Source organism: Phoca vitulina, unplaced genomic scaffold (assembly GCF_004348235.1).
Source record: "Phoca vitulina isolate PV1807 unplaced genomic scaffold, GSC_HSeal_1.0 scaffold4, whole genome shotgun sequence".
Taxonomy (NCBI): Eukaryota; Metazoa; Chordata; class Mammalia; order Carnivora; family Phocidae; genus Phoca; species Phoca vitulina.
In genome coordinates this window covers 32,912,566-32,930,362 of record NW_022589707.1, presented here as the reverse complement: position 1 = coordinate 32,930,362, position 17,797 = coordinate 32,912,566, and the positions used below count along the sequence as shown (strand labels likewise).

At 36.3% G+C, this 17,797-nt stretch overlaps 2 protein-coding genes across 3 annotated transcripts; one reads left to right on the top strand and one right to left on the bottom strand.

The window, feature by feature from the left end:
* Positions 1 to 1,408: 1,408 nt before the first annotated feature.
* Positions 1,409 to 8,975, bottom strand: THAP5 (THAP domain containing 5). The gene is made up of 3 exons (XM_032401758.1): positions 8,764 to 8,975; positions 5,142 to 5,334; positions 1,409 to 4,637 (listed from the first exon to the last, which is right to left on the bottom strand). Exons 1-3 carry the CDS (start codon positions 8,841 to 8,843, stop codon positions 3,729 to 3,731), a joined length of 1,182 nt encoding a protein of 393 aa, XP_032257649.1. The 5' UTR covers positions 8,844 to 8,975; the 3' UTR covers positions 1,409 to 3,728.
* A 150-nt stretch (positions 8,976 to 9,125) lies between these two features.
* DNAJB9 (DnaJ heat shock protein family (Hsp40) member B9) lies at positions 9,126 to 12,832 on the top strand. Of its 2 annotated transcripts, none has more exons than XM_032401757.1 (3): positions 9,126 to 9,229; positions 11,017 to 11,243; positions 12,221 to 12,832. In XM_032401757.1, exons 2-3 carry the CDS (start codon positions 11,027 to 11,029, stop codon positions 12,670 to 12,672), a joined length of 669 nt encoding a protein of 222 aa, XP_032257648.1. In that variant the 5' UTR covers positions 9,126 to 9,229; positions 11,017 to 11,026; the 3' UTR covers positions 12,673 to 12,832. The 2 variants fall into 2 exon arrangements, with proteins under 2 accessions (XP_032257648.1, XP_032257647.1); XM_032401756.1 differs by having other exon boundaries at positions 9,130 to 9,371.
* Positions 12,833 to 17,797: the final 4,965 nt, after the last annotated feature.

The window sequence follows — 17,797 nt, the reverse complement described above, 5'->3', positions numbered from 1 at the left end:
ATGCAACATACTTCTGAGTAAATGTTAAGTACAGTTGGGTTCTTTCCCCTAACGTTTCTTCTAGTGTTTTCTCTAAATTGCTTTCTACTTGTTATCTTTAATATTAACTTTCAGACTGTTGACTGTCGGTTGGCAGGACACTGATGAAAATCTCAGTACTCAGGGATGAGTCATTTCCATAACCTTACTACAGAGCAATGATTCTCACCTTTTGCTCTATATGAGAATCACCGGAGAAAAATTTTAAACCACAAATACTCAGGTTTTATACCTGACCAATTGAATCAGTTTGGGTAATGAAAAAATTTATAACTTCTCAAGTGATTTTGATGCAGTAAAGGTTAAGAATCACTGCTGCAGAGTGACTTTGCTGGACTCCGTTGGAACCTCCAATGTGAAATCTGGTTTTCTCATGATGTTTGTCAAATTCCCAAGAGAAAACTAGAGGGTATAAGCTTGGTTGCCATTGTTCTGGAAACCAAATATGTGATACAGGCTGGGTTGGAGCTCACTATTCAGCTTATAAACTTTCACTTAATACCTCTTTGCAGTATGGCATCCCTGCCCATTATCTTTTCTGAAGAACTTGTTTCATCCTCTCTAGAGAATAAACTTCCAAATCTTTTGACAGTTTAGAAGAGGGACACCAGCCAAGCTGTGTGGGATGACTACTGCTTGTTAATAACAACTGCATTTTTTTTTAACATGTCTTCACACCCTCTCCTCTAATTCCAGATATCTGTTGACTTCAATTACTGTCTTTCATGATTCTGTGATAGAAACTGAGTTGCTTGTTGGCTTCTTCACTAATGTGTCTGAGGTCTCATTTTCTAGAGCCTCTCCATGTGGCTTTGGCTTTTCCAGCATGGTCTCAGTGTAATCACACATTTTATAGGGCATCTGGCATTCTAAGAGATACTGTTCCAAAGAGGAAGTGAAAGCTGCCAGGTCAACTAAGGTCTAAGTTTAGCTGGCTCTATCACTTTCACTGTATTCTATTGGTCAAAGCACTCACAAAGCCCACCAGATTAAAAAAGGTAGAAAAATAAATTCCACCTCTTGTTAAGGGAGTGACAAAGTCACACTATATTAGAGAAAATAGAATGAGATATATTCAGTAGCCATATTTGGACTTACTTCCTTTTTAATTATATAGGATAGAAAGCAGAAAATATTTTGGGGTGGGAATAGCCTTCCACATGAAAATCAATTCATAGATGGCATAGCAGATTCTTGGTAAATTGTATTATCCATTGAAGACACAGAATGTTTCAAAGATTATGTGAAGACCTAGGTCTTTCCCTAAACATTCTAAAGGTATTAAGGACCTATTTTGTAAGAAGGTTCTTGATTTTTTTTTTTTTTAAGAAGGTTCTTGATTTTAAGTGATAAGAATCAAGTAGGCAAATTCAAAATATTCATCCATTTATTGAGCGAATTACATTGTCAAAGAAACCAGTGATCAATGAAAATCCTGCTTTAAAAAGCTTACAATCTAGTTGAAAGAACAGCCAAAGATATCATAATATAAAAAAGTATAAGGCAAACACTGTTACGTTATAAAACAAAGCCCTGTAAGAGCAGAGAGAAAACCATTTTGACTAGAAAAAGGGAAACAAAATTCAACCAAAGCTTCACTTTTGACTGGCTGGATTTAGGGAATAAAATAAGGATGAAGAAAGTCACCTGCATGGCATGTTCAGAAAATGCTAAGTAGTCCAGTGTGGCTAGAACACAGGATAAAGCAAATCAATATATGGTAACAAGCTCAGCTTTATTCTGTAGATATTCAAAAGTAATTTCAGATTTCTGAGCTGGGAAAGTAAGTAGTGAATGGATGATATTGTTAGATCTACAAGTTGAAGTAAAAAAGCTGACAGCAGAATATAGAAGATACAGAAAGGACTGAAAATATTGGCAAGATTAGTTAAGAGAACCTATAATAATCCAACTAAGAAATAAAGTTGGGTAGAGCCCCCAAATATATTTAGAAATTAACAGGTTGGAAACATCCTGAACTGAGTATAGGCAAGCCAAGAAAATATCTTAAATATTTATAATTTATTAAGTTTAAAGAAATACAAGTAGGTTAAATTATTCCTGAGTAAACTACAACTTCAAAGAGGAAATACAATATACACAATTAAAAACAGAGTTGAAACATTATTTTATAATGACTTATCAAGGTTATTCTCATCTATACTATTTATTTTGAAGAAGTACTGTAAAATGCAACATGGGAATACTTAAAAATAACATATTAATTCTACCAATTATCTGCACATAATTTATGCAAAAAATTAAGGTTTTTTTCCCCCTCCCATGGTCACATAATAAAGATATCTCTAAATCAACTTTTTGTATTTAGTACATATTTATATAATACCAATTAATTTTATTAGCTTGAAAAAACAAAAGTGTGGCCAAAAATATTCACCATGCATTTACAAAATAATTAGTGTACTATCTGCTGTGCAGTCAACTAATATTTATCGAGCACCTCCCATTTTCCAGAACCAAAAACATGTTACCTCACAGAATTCTCAAAACCCTCTGAGAAAGGTAATAGTATTTTTTATAAAAAAGATGAGAAAAGTATGAATCGGACTGATAGGAACCTGCTCAATAATATAATCAGTTATATTTAATTATATTAACTCCCAATTTTAGAAGATCATTGTTTTTCACATTTCTATTGCTCCAAGTCTTTGCTTTCTTTTTTTTTAATATCACCATCATTCCTTTCCTAGTCTAAGAACATTACTATATATCTAATTTCTTGCTTATAAATTTTAATATAATGTATGTAAATGGGCATGTATAATATCAAGTACTACTCAATCATTCTGGAATTTAAAAATGACAAAAGCACATACTTTAAAAAGCTACACATTAAATAGATACAAGCTATGATTTCTAAAATATAGTAATATATAGATTTTAAAAAATTAACCTCATTAAAATTTTTGGTTTATAAATTACAACCTTAAATACAGAATGTTAAGATTAAATGACTATGTATTATGATGGTCAGCTACATATAAGGTACCAAAATACACATTCTTTTAAGTTTAAAGTACCCCTCCTACGAACTGGGCTAATGGATGGTTATTTTAGTTCAACTGGAATAAAACGATAAAAGGAGTACTTTCCTTTATTATTACAAATAACTGCAGTCAACAAGTCAAACACCACGGAATTCAATTTTGAAGATAATCCAATAGTAAATAACATCAAATACTAGCCAACATATAGTATAATGTAAGTATATATTACCTTATAAAAAAGTTTTTCTATTAAAAAAGTATTTTAATAGAAAGAAACTATAAACAGGCTAGGTTTTAAGTGCCTTTATTTTACAGATTACAGACTGAGGCTCAATAGGAATTTGCCCAAGTCATATGCCAATGGTAGAACCAGGACTGATACTTGAGCCTGATTTCTCTTCTGGGCTCCTTTCACCGTATCCATGTTCTCTCATTTTATGAATCGTATTATTTATTCACTCTAATTTGGAAGATTACCAAGTAGTGAAACTTTTTCTCTACAGCCCAACAACTCTAGTTTTTTTTAAAAATGCATTACTACAAGAACAGGATGCAGTTTTTAACGTTAGAATACTTTCGCTTAAGATGGAACTTTATACAGGAAAAAGTTTACTTTACACATAATTTGGTTTGGCTACAAAAAGCTTTATAAAAGTCATAGCATTAAAACCTCTTTACACTCTATATCATAGTAACTTCATATGTTGTGAAATGGTTTTCTATAATCTTGACATTTTCTTCAGATAGCCAGTGTTCCTGTTTTAACTGCCTTATAAGAGCTTCCAAAGACTTCAATCTTCCAAGAGTTTGTTGTTCTTGTAGCTCAAGAAGAGTTATTTTTGAATGTAGTTTAGAGACTTTCTGCCAGAGATGTTCCTTATTTATATCTTGTCTGCAGTAAGAATGTTCAGTTTGTAAAACTTCTGTCTCATAGTCTATATCCTTATATAAGGAGTCTTCAATGTCTAGATCTCCCATTTCCATGGTTTCTTTTTCAGCAGATACAAAAGAATTAATTGGTTTGGAATTTTGTGTGGGTACAAAAATGGCAATAACAGATTCTTTATTTGCATTTAATTCTTCAACTGTTTGAGTAATTGTGCTGAATAAGAACGGACTTTCCTGTGCTGACTTAATTTCCATGGAATTATTTGTAAAGTTTGGGTTAGCAAGATGATTTGTAGTTATTTCAAACACTTCTTGGGTTTCCAAAGATGGCTGAACATCTTCTGAATTTGAAGTTGTCAAAGTAATAGTTGTAGAATTTAGATTCTCAAAAGATGTGTGAAAACCACCTATATCTATGTCTTGGGTAACTGATGTTTCCAAGGTAGATACTGGTTTTCCAATATCTTGTTTAACCAGATTAAGAGTTAATATGTTATTTTGTATATTTTCTGGTTTTGGAGCTGGTAGCTTCACCAAGGTAGATGAATTAAGTAATTCTGTGTGTTCAGGGAGGACATCTGTATTAACTGTATTTTTCTTTAGCTCATTTGATGCAAATGATTCTTGTGACTTGGCTTTTAGGCACACTTCTTTCTCATCTAATTTTTTCTTCTGAGATTTTTTTTTGGAAGGGTCTTTTTCCTAGAAAATAATATTTTCAAATTCTAAAGATGTCCTCACTAACCTTATTCTCTTTTTAGTCAGTGCTGAATATTTAATTATAACTTTGAGCAGTATATTGGCCAAGTAAATTAATGCAGTTAAAAAATGTTCTATGCATATAACAACTCAAAATCACCTTAAAGTGTTTTTTAAAAAGTATTAAGCATATTCAATATATGATGGAAATATTTCAGATCACTCAAAGACCACTAGCAAAATCTTAGATCATTAACTTACATTAATAACTTAATGATTTATGTACACGTTATCTTTTGTTCTTCAGTTTAAATCTTTTTAATGGTTTAAAATTTTTAAATTATCATACTTTTTAGTAAAAGTGTCAATTAGTCTTCCTTTTTCTTAAGTATCTTTTCCCAGCAGTCACCTTTCCCTCTCCCTCCCTTAACCTCATTACCTGCCACCCTGCAACCTACCACCCTACTCAGCATTATCCCCCACTCCCCTATGCTCTTCCTCCAATACCTGATTGTCTTCAGGCAAAGAAAATATTGTTGGAATTGCAGTTTGTTTCAAATATCGAATACCCCATCTGATGTCAAGAGAGTCAGGAGTAAAATGGTCACTACACAGGAACTGGTATTTACTGGGTACCCATGAATCTCGTTTCATATTCTTTAACCATTTTTCAAGTCTTTCTTTGTCATGCAGAGGAAACCTGAAATTAAAAAAGGAAACTTCGCTGTATTTTTTGCAAATTCCAGGACTGCATATACAGGTAACCTATGCATTGAGTGCTGCAAAAAAGGAAAGGCAACCATCCACACCATGTAAGAGCATCTTCACGGCATTACTACATCATCTCTACAGTAAAGATGACTAAGCTATAAGATGTGCAGGCAAAGCTTTTCAGAAGAATGGCTGGTAGGGGTACCTGGGTGGCTCAGTCGGTTGAGCATCCGGCTCTTGATTTCTGCTCAGGTCATGATTTCGGGGTCCTGGATTGAACCCCATGTTAGGCTCTATGCTGAGTGTGGAGCCTGCTTGAGATTCTCTCTCTCCCTCTGCCCCTCCCCTGCTCCTGCACATGCATACACACGCACACGCTCTCTCTCTCTCAATAAGTAAAATCTTAAAAAAAAAAAAAAAAAAAAAAGGCTGGTAAAACATAACTTAAGTCCTTTCAAGTAAAATATGTGTGTTCCAACAAAGGGTAAAATCTACTCCTATTTTCTGTGGATTATACTTTATTTTTATTTTGTTGGATATTTTGCCTAGAACTACATAAATTACAAAGTCCCATTCAAATGTATTCTATACTAATACTACAAGTCAAATGGTGTCTTGTCTGTAATTCAAGGAAGTATTAAGCTTTAGGCTCTTATTTATATTAACATTTTAAAAATAAGAAATTAGTTCAAACAAGTGATTTAATTGAAAATGAATACTAAATCTTATAAAACTACTAATATTCCATTCCCTTTACCACAATCAGCCTCAATTCTACCCATATGTAATTTAGTCTAATATTTCTAAACTGAGAACCCTAAAATTCAAGTTTTGAAAGAAAACTGAAACAAGAACTAAACATGTTATAAAGAACACTCAGATATTTTATAACATGAAATAAATCAAATAGAAAATACAAAGAAAGTTCTTTATATGTGTTGTTCTTTGCTGACAATAACCTTTATTTAGAGTTGGTGCTAACACACTGAAATATATTTTATAAGCAAAATTAGGCTAATGACAGAATCTCACAGAAAACTTTTTCCTACCAGTCTAAATAGGTTTCAGTTAAAACTGTATTAAACAGTTAATAGTATTTGTTTCTTTCAATGATTTTATGAGAACAATCTAATATCATATTTTTTTTTAAAAATAATAACCTAAGGTTTCCCATACAAAAAGCAGCAATTATACATTCCCTCTCAATCCAGACCATTTAGTTTATGCTTTTATAATAGCATGCCTCCCCCCCATCCCAGCAAATATTGGTAACTTTTTAAGATGCTAAGGAAAAGGAGTATGGGTACTTTGTAGGAAATAATTTTTAACCCAGATACCCTTACATGGAAAAATCAGATGATCTACCTTTGGAAATTCTTACCACAGATATAATGTTCACACATGGTTTGAAGAGTCCTTAACCTTGCACACATCAAGAATTCAGGTTATAAATATAATAGACATAACCAGAAAAGGCATTTAAAGACAAAGAGAATTTTTTCAGAAGACCTGAATTCTGTTAGCCATAGAAAAGTTCATACCTTTTCTGCTACATCTAAAATGAGAATATGCCCTTTACAATATTTTCACATGTAATCTCATGTATAAGGATGCTGTTTGCAAATTATTTCTATTGTTCCTATATACTACGTTACCAAACAATTAAAAAAAAAAATCACCCTATGAATATCCTTGCTGGTAACTGGATTGCAATGCTTTCTCAGCAGGTAAATCTCTAAGCAACCTCCTGGAATAGGTTTCCTAAATAACTTAGTATCTTTACAGTGGTTCATTTTGTTTTGTAATTTTGTTTCACTGTCTTATTAATTCCCCAAAAAGCATAAAATAATCACAGTATAAACTTAACACTATATGTGTACATAAGCTGAATTCTCAAATTAATATACAGTATAGCTTGCTACAGTGTTAGCATTAACAAATTCAATTCTTCAAGTTTGGTGCTATTAGGGGAATAAAAGTGATTCAATTTTTACTTTGTGGATTACATATGGAAATAAACTCATAAAACATCCACTTTCAGTAATTTCACATTTTGAGGAAAAAAATCTTTATAACTGACTTCCTCTCACATTATTTTTCCCTCCTTAAAAACAGTAACTATGGAAAGATTTAAAGAATTTGGGAGTCTGGGGTTGGTTATTTCCCCCCCAAAATGAAGGCCGAATAAATCTGGGAAATGGGGCTACATCAAGTTCCAGATGATTTTTTTTTTACAAATCTTCAAGAGCCACAGCTATTGATATACTAGCATTTCCCTAAAACTCTCTCTCTGCATCTCATGGGCTTCAAGTGGGAAACAATCCCGGAAATACTGCCACATGTGAATTATTTTAGGTTATCAGGTTTTTTTCCACTAGTTAAGATAATGGAAAGCAACCGTGTCCATCAACAGAGCGCTTCTGGTCTAAAGAAAAACAGGCTTCACAAAATAGCTGGTGAAAATCTAAGAGAGTAAAAGACGGCCAGGTTAGAGCTAAATGAATTATTTTTACAAACAAGAAAAAAGGAAATAAAATATTGTAAATATGTTGATTCTCACATATTACGCACGTACTGAATGTCAAGTGCTGCTTTACCTATTTACACACTAAGTGAAGTAGGTACAATTAGTATCTCCACTTTACAGGTGAGAGATCTTAGGCATACAGAGTTTAAATAATTTGCAGAAGGTCAGTCAGCTACAGAGCGGTGGAGCCAGGTTTTGAAGCTACTGAGTCCGGCTTTGGAGCCTGGACTCTACATTACTACACATTACCGCTTCCCTGTTCTTCTAAATAAAAATGGGTACTTCTGTGGTTTCACGGAAACTATTTCCTGGCAGTAGTAATTCGGGACAACACTCACCCTGTTCGCTGTACGAACGAAGAGTATATATAGAGCCCTGAGCAGGACAGGTTGTAATCCTGGCTCTCTCACAAAACTTTCAAGGTAACCTACTTTCTAAAAGGCCTCGGTTTCCTCGGGAGAAAAATGTAATTAAGGAACACCTATGTAAACTAACTCACAGAAGGTGTAAGTTAACTGTTGAGTGCACCTTCCGCTTGACAGATGTGATGTGTACCTTAAGAGGTGGTTAGTGTCCTTCAGTGACATGAGATCAGCTGAGGTGGAGAAACGCTCCGAAAAGCACGGAGCACCGCCCCAAACTGTACTTTTTTAGTGGGTTATTTAACACCCAAAAAGGCCCCTATGCCTCACCACCAGCCCCGTGACCTTGCTCAGTTAGGAAATTTCTAGGTAAACTGAATTCGAGCCTTCGCGTCCTTCTCCCGCGCAGGGAAGAACCACGCCGGGAGAGCCGAGGACGAATTTCCAGATACCTCAAATCCTAGCCGCGGACGCCACAGGACCGTGGCCCAAAGGTAAGGCTGACGCTTCTACTCCAGAGACAACTTACGGATAAAAACTCAGCTTCCGGTCTTTACTGTTTCGTCCCCGACGGTTCTTACAGCAAATCGCTGCGCAATAGCGAGGCATCGCTTGGGTGAGGCTCCCAAAACCGGGGCCCGCGAGTAAGCAGCGGGCCCTGCTTGACGAAGGTTGAACGGCAAATCCAGGCCTCCCGAGCCACTGCGCCTGCGCTGGAATAGGCCGAGAGGAAAGACGTCGCAATCGTCGACTCACTTCCGCTTCTGCAGGCTTCAGCACCGCCCTTTCTGGAGGTTGGGGCCAGAAGTGACGCACAGGCTGAGCGGCAACAACAGTTTTCCACGTGCGCGTAGGGCGCCAGGGTCAGGTGGGGAAGCAGGAGCCAATAGGGAAGCGTTTCGTGTAGGTCTTCTCCGGAGGTGGCGGCAGCAGCGGCCGCCGGCCAGTGGGGAGCGGGCTGAGAGGGGACGCGGCGGCGGCTGGAGGAGCGTTAGGTCAGTGTGGAAACCCGGAGTGGGGCGCGCGCCGGCTACGGGAGGCCTCGGAGACCGGGGCGAGGGGCCGGGCCGAGCAGCTGTGTGCAGCCAGTCGTCTCCCGGCGCGTCTGCTCTGCGGAGGAGCTGCAGCCGTCTGAGGGTGCGGATGAGGGATGAGGCCGGGGTCGCGGGGAAGGGTGTTTAGAGCGTCCTCAGGGCCTCGGCGGGTCTTTGTGGGCTGACCTGGCCTCGGAGTCCGCCACGGTCGTCGCAAGGGCTTCAGGCTGCCTGGTGGTGTTGAGGGTTTAGGGAAAAGGAGATGACGGAACCAAAGAATAGGGCGTTTTGTGTTTTGTGTTGGCCGCTGGCTTTTTCGGGCGTCGGACAGCTCCTCCCAGGGCTGGCCTCCCGGCAGAGAACAGCCGCGAGGGCGGCGCCTGGACGGACAGGACGAGTACCGGTCATCTTGGGGTGAAGGCTGGATGGTGCAACCCAGCCGGCTGTCGGCTCTGGGGAGTAAGGCCCAGGCCTCCGGCCCGTGGGTCCCTCTTGGGAAGGAGAAGTCCGTATAATACGAAAGTGGGCCTACTAAAAAAGCGTCAGATAATAAACTTGAGCTGTGGAGTAACCTTTATTAAAAACCAGTAGTGTGCCTCCCTGTCAGTTTTAGACCGGCCCTTTGATTAGGGAAGTACCTGCAGTCTTTGTGGCGTCCACACAGTACTCGCCCGGTTTGCGTTCTTTAAACGAGGGGTTGTACTTGATCTTTAGTACCCGTGACTATGAGTAACTCTTTGGAAAGCAGGAATCCGTCTGCTAATTAGGCTCAGAAGAGGCCACAGGAGAGGAAGGCAGGCAGTTTCCACAAACCATAGTGTCTTTCGTCAGCCTTGTTATGTCATCATAGGTTATTAAGAACTCCTAGTACAGAGTTCAAAAAACAGGATCACATTCGTTTTCCATCCCAAGTCATTAAATCTGTACTCTCCAGAATTCTAAGTGGAATTCTTAGGTAAAACTTCTTTAAGGTTAGAGAAATATTTTAATGACTACGGAGAAGTTTGAACTTAAGTATTTAACTTATCTAAAGTACAGACTATGAAAGTTTATTTTTCTGGTAGCCTTAGCAGAACCCATTTATACATTTTTTTTTTTTTTTTGGTTAAATATTTGGGATCTTACAATTAAAAAATCATTACATTCAGTAGTATTGTCAATATTAATATGATATTGAAATTCTCTATTTGCAATCCTTTCTGACCTTGCCGAAATGAAAGCTGAAGTTGGTGCTTTCTTAGAGAGGGAGGATTACCAATTCAGACATACTGGGCTGTTTACCTTGGTAATGTACTTTTTTTCCCATGAAGTTACTTTTATTTTTAATCCTCTTAGAATATGAATTCTTGAAAGGAAAATTGATATCCTTTTAAAAATTATTTGGATTTTCCACCCTTTTTACAATGTTTACAAATGATGAGTCTTCGGTATTTACTGGTAAAAAACAGTCATTGAGTATATTTTTGTGTCTACTTGTGTATGACCAGAGTATTAGTGAAAAGGTAAAGCGAAGAAAGATTTTTTTCTCAATTTGGTTGAATAACATTTGCTTTTAAGAAGGTTACAACCAGCAAAGAGGTAATAAAGCCTGTAAAAATAAAATAACATGGGAACAAGTACAAGATATTATATGCTTAACATTTTGATACTTCATTAAGTATACCTTGTATCCTAAAAGTTCACTGGGTTTCTTTTAAAAGAAAAAGTCTTAAGATTAGCTGCATGGATAATTTTTTTTTCTTTTTTAGGGTATTAGAAATGGCTACTCCCCAGTCAGTTTTCGTCTTTGCAATCTGCATATTAATGATAACGGAATTAATTTTGGCATCAAAAAGTTACTATGATATCTTAGGTGTGCCAAAATCAGCATCAGAGCGCCAAATCAAGAAAGCATTTCATAAGTTGGCCATGAAGTACCATCCTGACAAAAATAAGAGCCCTGATGCTGAAGCAAAATTCAGAGAGATTGCAGAAGGTAAGTAAATGGCTATCTCTGAGGTCTCACAGAAACTAACTAGTAAAGGAGAATGATAGCTAAGAAGTGTGTGTATTTGGAGATACTGTGACGATGGGTGGCAGAGTGGGGTGTACATTTAAATAAAGTGAGATTCTTGAGACTATCTTCTTATCACAATTACTTGGATTCCAGGATGGATGGATGAATGGTAGTACAAATTTTTATTGTCACATAGATCTTAAAATGTTGAAAATGTATCACTTCATTCTTCTATTGTTTATGAAATTGCTTGTTTCCATGTTAAAAGGAATTTTAGGTACCCAAAACTTTTAAGCTAACTTATGGAACAGTTTTTACTAAGTATGGAGATTAGATATAAAAAATACTAAGTATAAAAAATTTAAATAGACTTTGAACTGTTTTGGTTTTTTTCTTCACTTGGTCTATATTTAAAAGCCACATTTGTCTTTGAAGGAAAAATGAAACATTTTGATTTAACACTAGTTCTAAAACAAATTGCACCTCCTGAGAGTTCAGTAATTAATGGTGGGTGGAGGTAATTGAGTAGAGAGTTGGAGTTAAACACTTCAACTAGTAAGGAAGTGAAAAATCTGAATTCTTCTTAATTGGTTATATCGGACCATTAAGTTATTTAATACAAGTAATGGTTTTCCCAAATAATATGAAAAATAACTCTGTAATTGTTTCCCACATGCTTATTTGTAAGTAATGGTAGCATTCATTTAAAAATATTTATTGGATATTACTAGGAGCAGGCATTATTCTAACAGCTGATACTACATAGCAAATAGGACAAAGGCCCTACCTTTTGTAGCTTTCATTTTAACTTTTTTCCTATGTTTGTAATGTTTTGGCTTTATTGGTGGTGTGAAATCCTTCCCTAAAATAGAGAGTTGAATTCATTTATTTGAAGAGGTTTGGGTATATGTAATTTTAATTATCTTCAGTTACTAAAGTATTTTTATTTCCTTCAGCATATGAAACACTCTCAGATGCTAATAGGCGAAAAGAGTATGATACACTTGGACACAGTGCTTTTACTAACGGTAAAGGACAAAGAGGTAGCGGAAGTCCTTTTGAGCAATCATTTAACTTCAATTTTGATGACTTATTTAAAGACTTTGGGTTTTTTGGTCAAAACCAAAACACTCGGTCCAAGAAGCATTTTGAGAATCACTTCCAGACACGCCAGGATGGTTCCAGTAGACAAAGACATCATTTCCAGGAGTTTTCTTTTGGAGGTGGACTGTTTGATGACATGTTTGAAGATATGGAGAAAATGTTTTCTTTTAGTGGTTTTGACACAACCAATCGGCATACAGTACAGACTGAAAATAGATTCCACGGATCTAGCAAGCACTGCAGGACTGTCACTCAACGAAGAGGAAATATGGTTACTACATACACTGACTGTTCAGGACAGTAGTTCACTATTTTTTGTTCTCACTAAACCCAACTAGTTGACTTTTCTTTAATATCTTTGATGCAAAACAATTTTCTGTGAACTATTTTGACAAGTGCATGATTTCACTTGATATAGATATTAAATGTATTTAAATGTTTTTTGACAAATTCAACAACACTCAGTTAAGTAGAGAAATAGCTAATTATTAATTCTCCTGATTAGGAAAGATTCTTTAAAAAAAGATACTATAATTCTGCCTGGTCTTTTTTCTCTACCTGCCCTTGGGCTTACTTGCGTGGCCAGTTTTATTACCAAGATAAGATTGAGTTTGCCTGATACATATTTAAAGGGTAAACTTTGAAACTTATTGTAGATTTAAATTGTGTGAACTTGAATGGTTTTTGCAGTGAAACCTTTGCTAATTTAAAATTGCATGCTCTGCAGCATCTCTGACTTGGGTTGCTAAATGTACATGAAACTGTAATTGAGTCATTCAGCAAAGGATAGCATATCTTTTCCACTGAGAGCTTCAGAAAGGCATAATTTAATATTTACCACAGAACCATACCTTTCTGTAGTAAAATTGGAATAAAGGAAATTATTATATTGCTTATAGCCATTTAGGCTGAAAGAAAGTTGAAAACTTTTGAAATATTACCAAGAGATTGTTACATGTTTGGTCCCTGGCTAATGATTTTGTAGCGTTGAAATCATAGCTAATTTATACATCTTTTCACATTTCTTTATTTGTTGGCACAGTAGGTCTTATATGAATTTATGTATTTTTTGTGTGTGTGGTTCCTCTTCTTTGCACTCATCTTTATCTAGAGATTGACTAATACCTCATTCTGTTTGTAAAAACAGCCAGTAATTTCTGTGCAACCTTATTATGTGCAATATTTTTAAATCCTAAGAAATGTGTGCTTTTGTTTTCATATAGACTTATTTCTTTAGTTCGGCACTTTTTGCATTATACTCCATATGAGTATTAATCCTATGGATACATATTAAAACTAGTAAATGTCTCATACAACATTGTGTGTGAGGGAGAGAAATACAATATTTACAATATGATGTTCTTGGTTCTCATTTTATTGTTAAAAGTTTATTCTGTAATTCTAGAGCTATGGATAGTATATAAACAATGGGGCTGCTTATGCTGACCACAGACCATATTCCAGAAGTTACTTTTGACTAGAAAACCCTGATACGGCCTTGTTTGATTGCCATTTGGTAATTTCTCTTACTTTCTTTTTTTTTTTTTTATGTTAGGTTAATCACCATACATTACAATTTCTCTTTCTTATCCTCCTTCCCTCAGAAATTTTGGTAGCTTAAAGATTTTGTTAATTATAATTTTGTTGTATTTGCTTGCTAGGAGCAAGTATTCTTTCCTCTTTAGGCCTCATTGGGAAAAAGGAGAGACATTGCATAAAGCTATTATTTGTTAATTATAATCTTTAATTTGAAAACTGTGAAGAAAATGAAATTATTCTATTAAATTTATGTATCTTATTTTCTGAAAGGTATACCTACTGCTTTTGTCTGATAATAAGAAAATAGCCACACCTTGAATTTTGGTCTAAGGATCATCCCTAGCCTATCAAACAGAACAAATGAGGCAAGAAAAAAGCCATTTTCAAATCAGGATTAACTATGTCCCCTTTTTCTTCAGGGCCTGATTATCCCTTGTTTTTCCCATTCTAAACATTTATTTCAACCCTCTCCTTTTTTTTTTTTTTTTTAATCTCCTTTTTGACTCTTAAGCATAATTTTTGCAAGGAAAAAATGGACCCTGAATCCTACGCACTTAAGGTACAAACTAAATATCAGAAAGATACTTAGGTAATCTACGGGTGTGTGGTGTGTGTATGTGTGTGTGTGTGGTTCGATAGATAAGCAACTGGAAATTAGACCAGTAATCAACATAGAAGTTTCCTCGATAACTTAACGCTTTTTCTTCTTTTTAGTCTGTACAGGTGTACAGATAGAAAATGGAAAACTTCTATACTTAAAAAATGATCAGTACAATGGCTTAATCTATACTCCCTATGCAAATCAACACATGAAATTTGTCAGTCTTTTTTTCCTTCTAGGCAAAATAGTAATATATATAACATGACTTTAGTCTTTCTTTTGAATGAATTTCTGTAATTCTACAAGTTTTCTGGATTGACTGTGCCTTGAATTGGATGCTATAGGGCATATAGTAGGCATGAGATTTTTTTGGTGCTCCAGAATTGGCATAATTAACTCCTGATCTGATGGTTGATCTTAGGCAATTTTTGTGCTATGAATTTCAGTTTCAATTCTGAGATTAGTTCTATGAAAATTCAGGTTGCCCAAGGGCAACTAAAAATTTGTACATTTCTAGAGTAGTTATTTTAATTTTCTGAAATGGAAGTTTGTTTAGCAATTAAAAGAACACACTGGGGGAAGAAGAGACCATTGCCAAACAGAATAAAGAAGATACTGGTACCACCAGTAGGATTCTAAAGTTTTTATATTCATGTTAATGCTGGTACCTTCAATTCCAGATGACAGGTTGAATATAATCAGCCAGCCATGACTGTTTCCCCTCTCTCTTGGTCCCAGTGACAGAAAATATAAGAATGAAGTCATAAAAGTGCTTGGAAAACAAGGAGTTCGGAGACATTCAGGAAGGTATAAAGCAGAAGGAATTGTATTGAGAGAAAAATCAAAGGACCACAGCCAGGGTATCCTGGAGAAGTTTTAAGGCTTAGATTTGTGTGGGAGAGGATGGGAGGAGACAAAAAGAAGGAATGGGCCAATGTTCAATCATGCTAATTCATTGAAGAATTGTATTGGGAGCCCCCACCCCCACCCCTTTCTTCTTTCTTCCAGCTAAACTGTTATTGACTGAGATAGCTTTTAAGCTTTACCCTTAGGTAAAAGATAGCTTTAACCTTAGGTAAAAGATGGCTTTACCCTTAGGTAAAAGACTTCTTTTAGGCTTTACCCTTAGGTAAAGCCTAAAAGAATAACTCTTCAAAGATACAGATGATCCTGTTCCTAGGGAGGCTCCCTAGTGAGGGTATTGAGGTGCCATAGAAAGGAGAGTGGAGGTAAAGTGAATTTTTACCTGGGGATGAGGAGGGTGAATAATGGCAGCATTCCACTTCCAGAGTAAAGCCTCCTTACTTGGGCATGTGTAGGGAACAGTAACTTCTGCATGCTGCCCACATGCTTGTAGGTGCCTGCTGGGTAAAATGTCCTGACAACTTACACAGAACCATAGCTTCTGTTCAAAATGGATGTCTAATGCAGGCATAGATAATAATTGCTGAGGAAACTTGGTTTTCACAGCTATCTGCATTTTGATGTAGTCTTTCATAAAAGATGTCCAAGGAATATCAGTTATTTATAGAAAACCAATAGCAGGGAAGAGAAACCCCAACATCCAACCCTGATGAAAAAATATAATTCAGGAGATAATTGCAATACTAGGAGATAATTTAAAATTTTACTATTACCGGACTTTTGATAAAATATTGCATCAATGAATCAGGCGTAGGTCCTTGTCTTACCTAACCTGCTTCTCCAAGATTTCTTTCCATCTGACGATGGTGTCAGAAAGGTTGGATGAAGCAAGTTCCATGTACATCAACTACAACGGAAATCACTGGAAGATAACAGTAAATATGTGGTACATATGTTCCCTACCCTGCAGGCCTTTGACCCTTCTACAAAATTCAGATTCTTCCTCTTATCTCAGCTTTGCTACTCAACCTCCTCCCCAACTTTACTCCAGACCTTGCTCTATGGTGGAGCTATCTAGTGAAGAAGAGCAGAATTTGCCACCTCAAAATATGCCTTTAAGGCATAAGAATTATTTTAGGCTGATTACTTTTCTAAAAAAACAAAAACAACAACAAAAAACAAAACAAACTGTAGACAAGGGAGAAGCTCTGAAAACCAAGAAGATGTTGCCTTTTCTAAGAGATACTGACATTTATAAGGAAAATCTCCATTTGTAAGGGTGTCTCCATCTGTAATAGGAAGAGGAGGAAAAATAAATCTCTAGAAACTCTGATCAATGGAGAAGGCATGGACTTAAACCCGTGTAACAACCTTACTTACTCTGGTTTACTGTGCTTTACATGAAAACCTTCCATAACTGGCTCCCTCAACCCCAACATCTTTTGTCTTTCTCTGGAGATGGTATTTAAGGTGATAGCTTGGGCCATTTTGGAGAGTTCCTCAGTTTTCCTGCGTATCTCCCATGTATACAGGAGGTATACATGTTATTAAACATCTGTTTGTTTTCTTCCAGTTAATCTCTCTTTTTTTTTTTACAGGGCAGGGGATGGGGGAAGAGGTGTCTCAGTCAATAACCTGGAAAGGAAGAGGGAAAATTATTTTTACTTCTTCACAGCAGATAATTTGTTGTGCAGTCCTATTTATTGTTATTCATTATAATAATGTCATAGAGTACCAATTCTTACATTCCAGTGGAAGGGGACAGGCAATAACCATAATAAGTAAGTAAATTACTATGTTAGATGATAAACTCTACAGAAAAAATGTAGCACAGAGGAGGGATATGATATTGGGAGGGTAGGCAGGCTAAGCATGTGTTGCAGTTATCAACAGGATGGTCAGTGTAGGCCTCACTGAGAAGGTGAATTTGCATAGGTTTAAGTTGTTTGCATGAAAGATGGAAGCATGTATGACAAGTTCTAGGAACAGCAAAAAAGCCAGTGTAGCTAGAGGCCTGTAAATAAGAGTAGCTAGAGATGAGTTCATAAAGGTAGTAAGAGTAGGGAGCAGGACAGATTAGGGCTTTTTGGCTTTTGTAAAGAATTTGGCCTTGCAATGTGATATGATAGCTGAATTATGAGCAAATAAATGACTTCACCTTCCGTACTAAAAAAGATCATTCTAGCAGCTGTGTTGATAATGGAATGTGGAGAGACAACAGTGGAATAGGGACACCAGTTAGGCTATTTCAGCATTCCAGAATGAGAAATTGGTGCAGCTCACACAGTGCACCAGGATGATAGCAGTGGAGGTGGTGGAAAGTGTTTGGATGCCACACATAATCTGCAAGTAGAGCCAGCAGGATTTGCTTATGGTTTGGATATAGGCATGAAAGAGGAGAAAAGGATGATTCCAAACTTTGTGT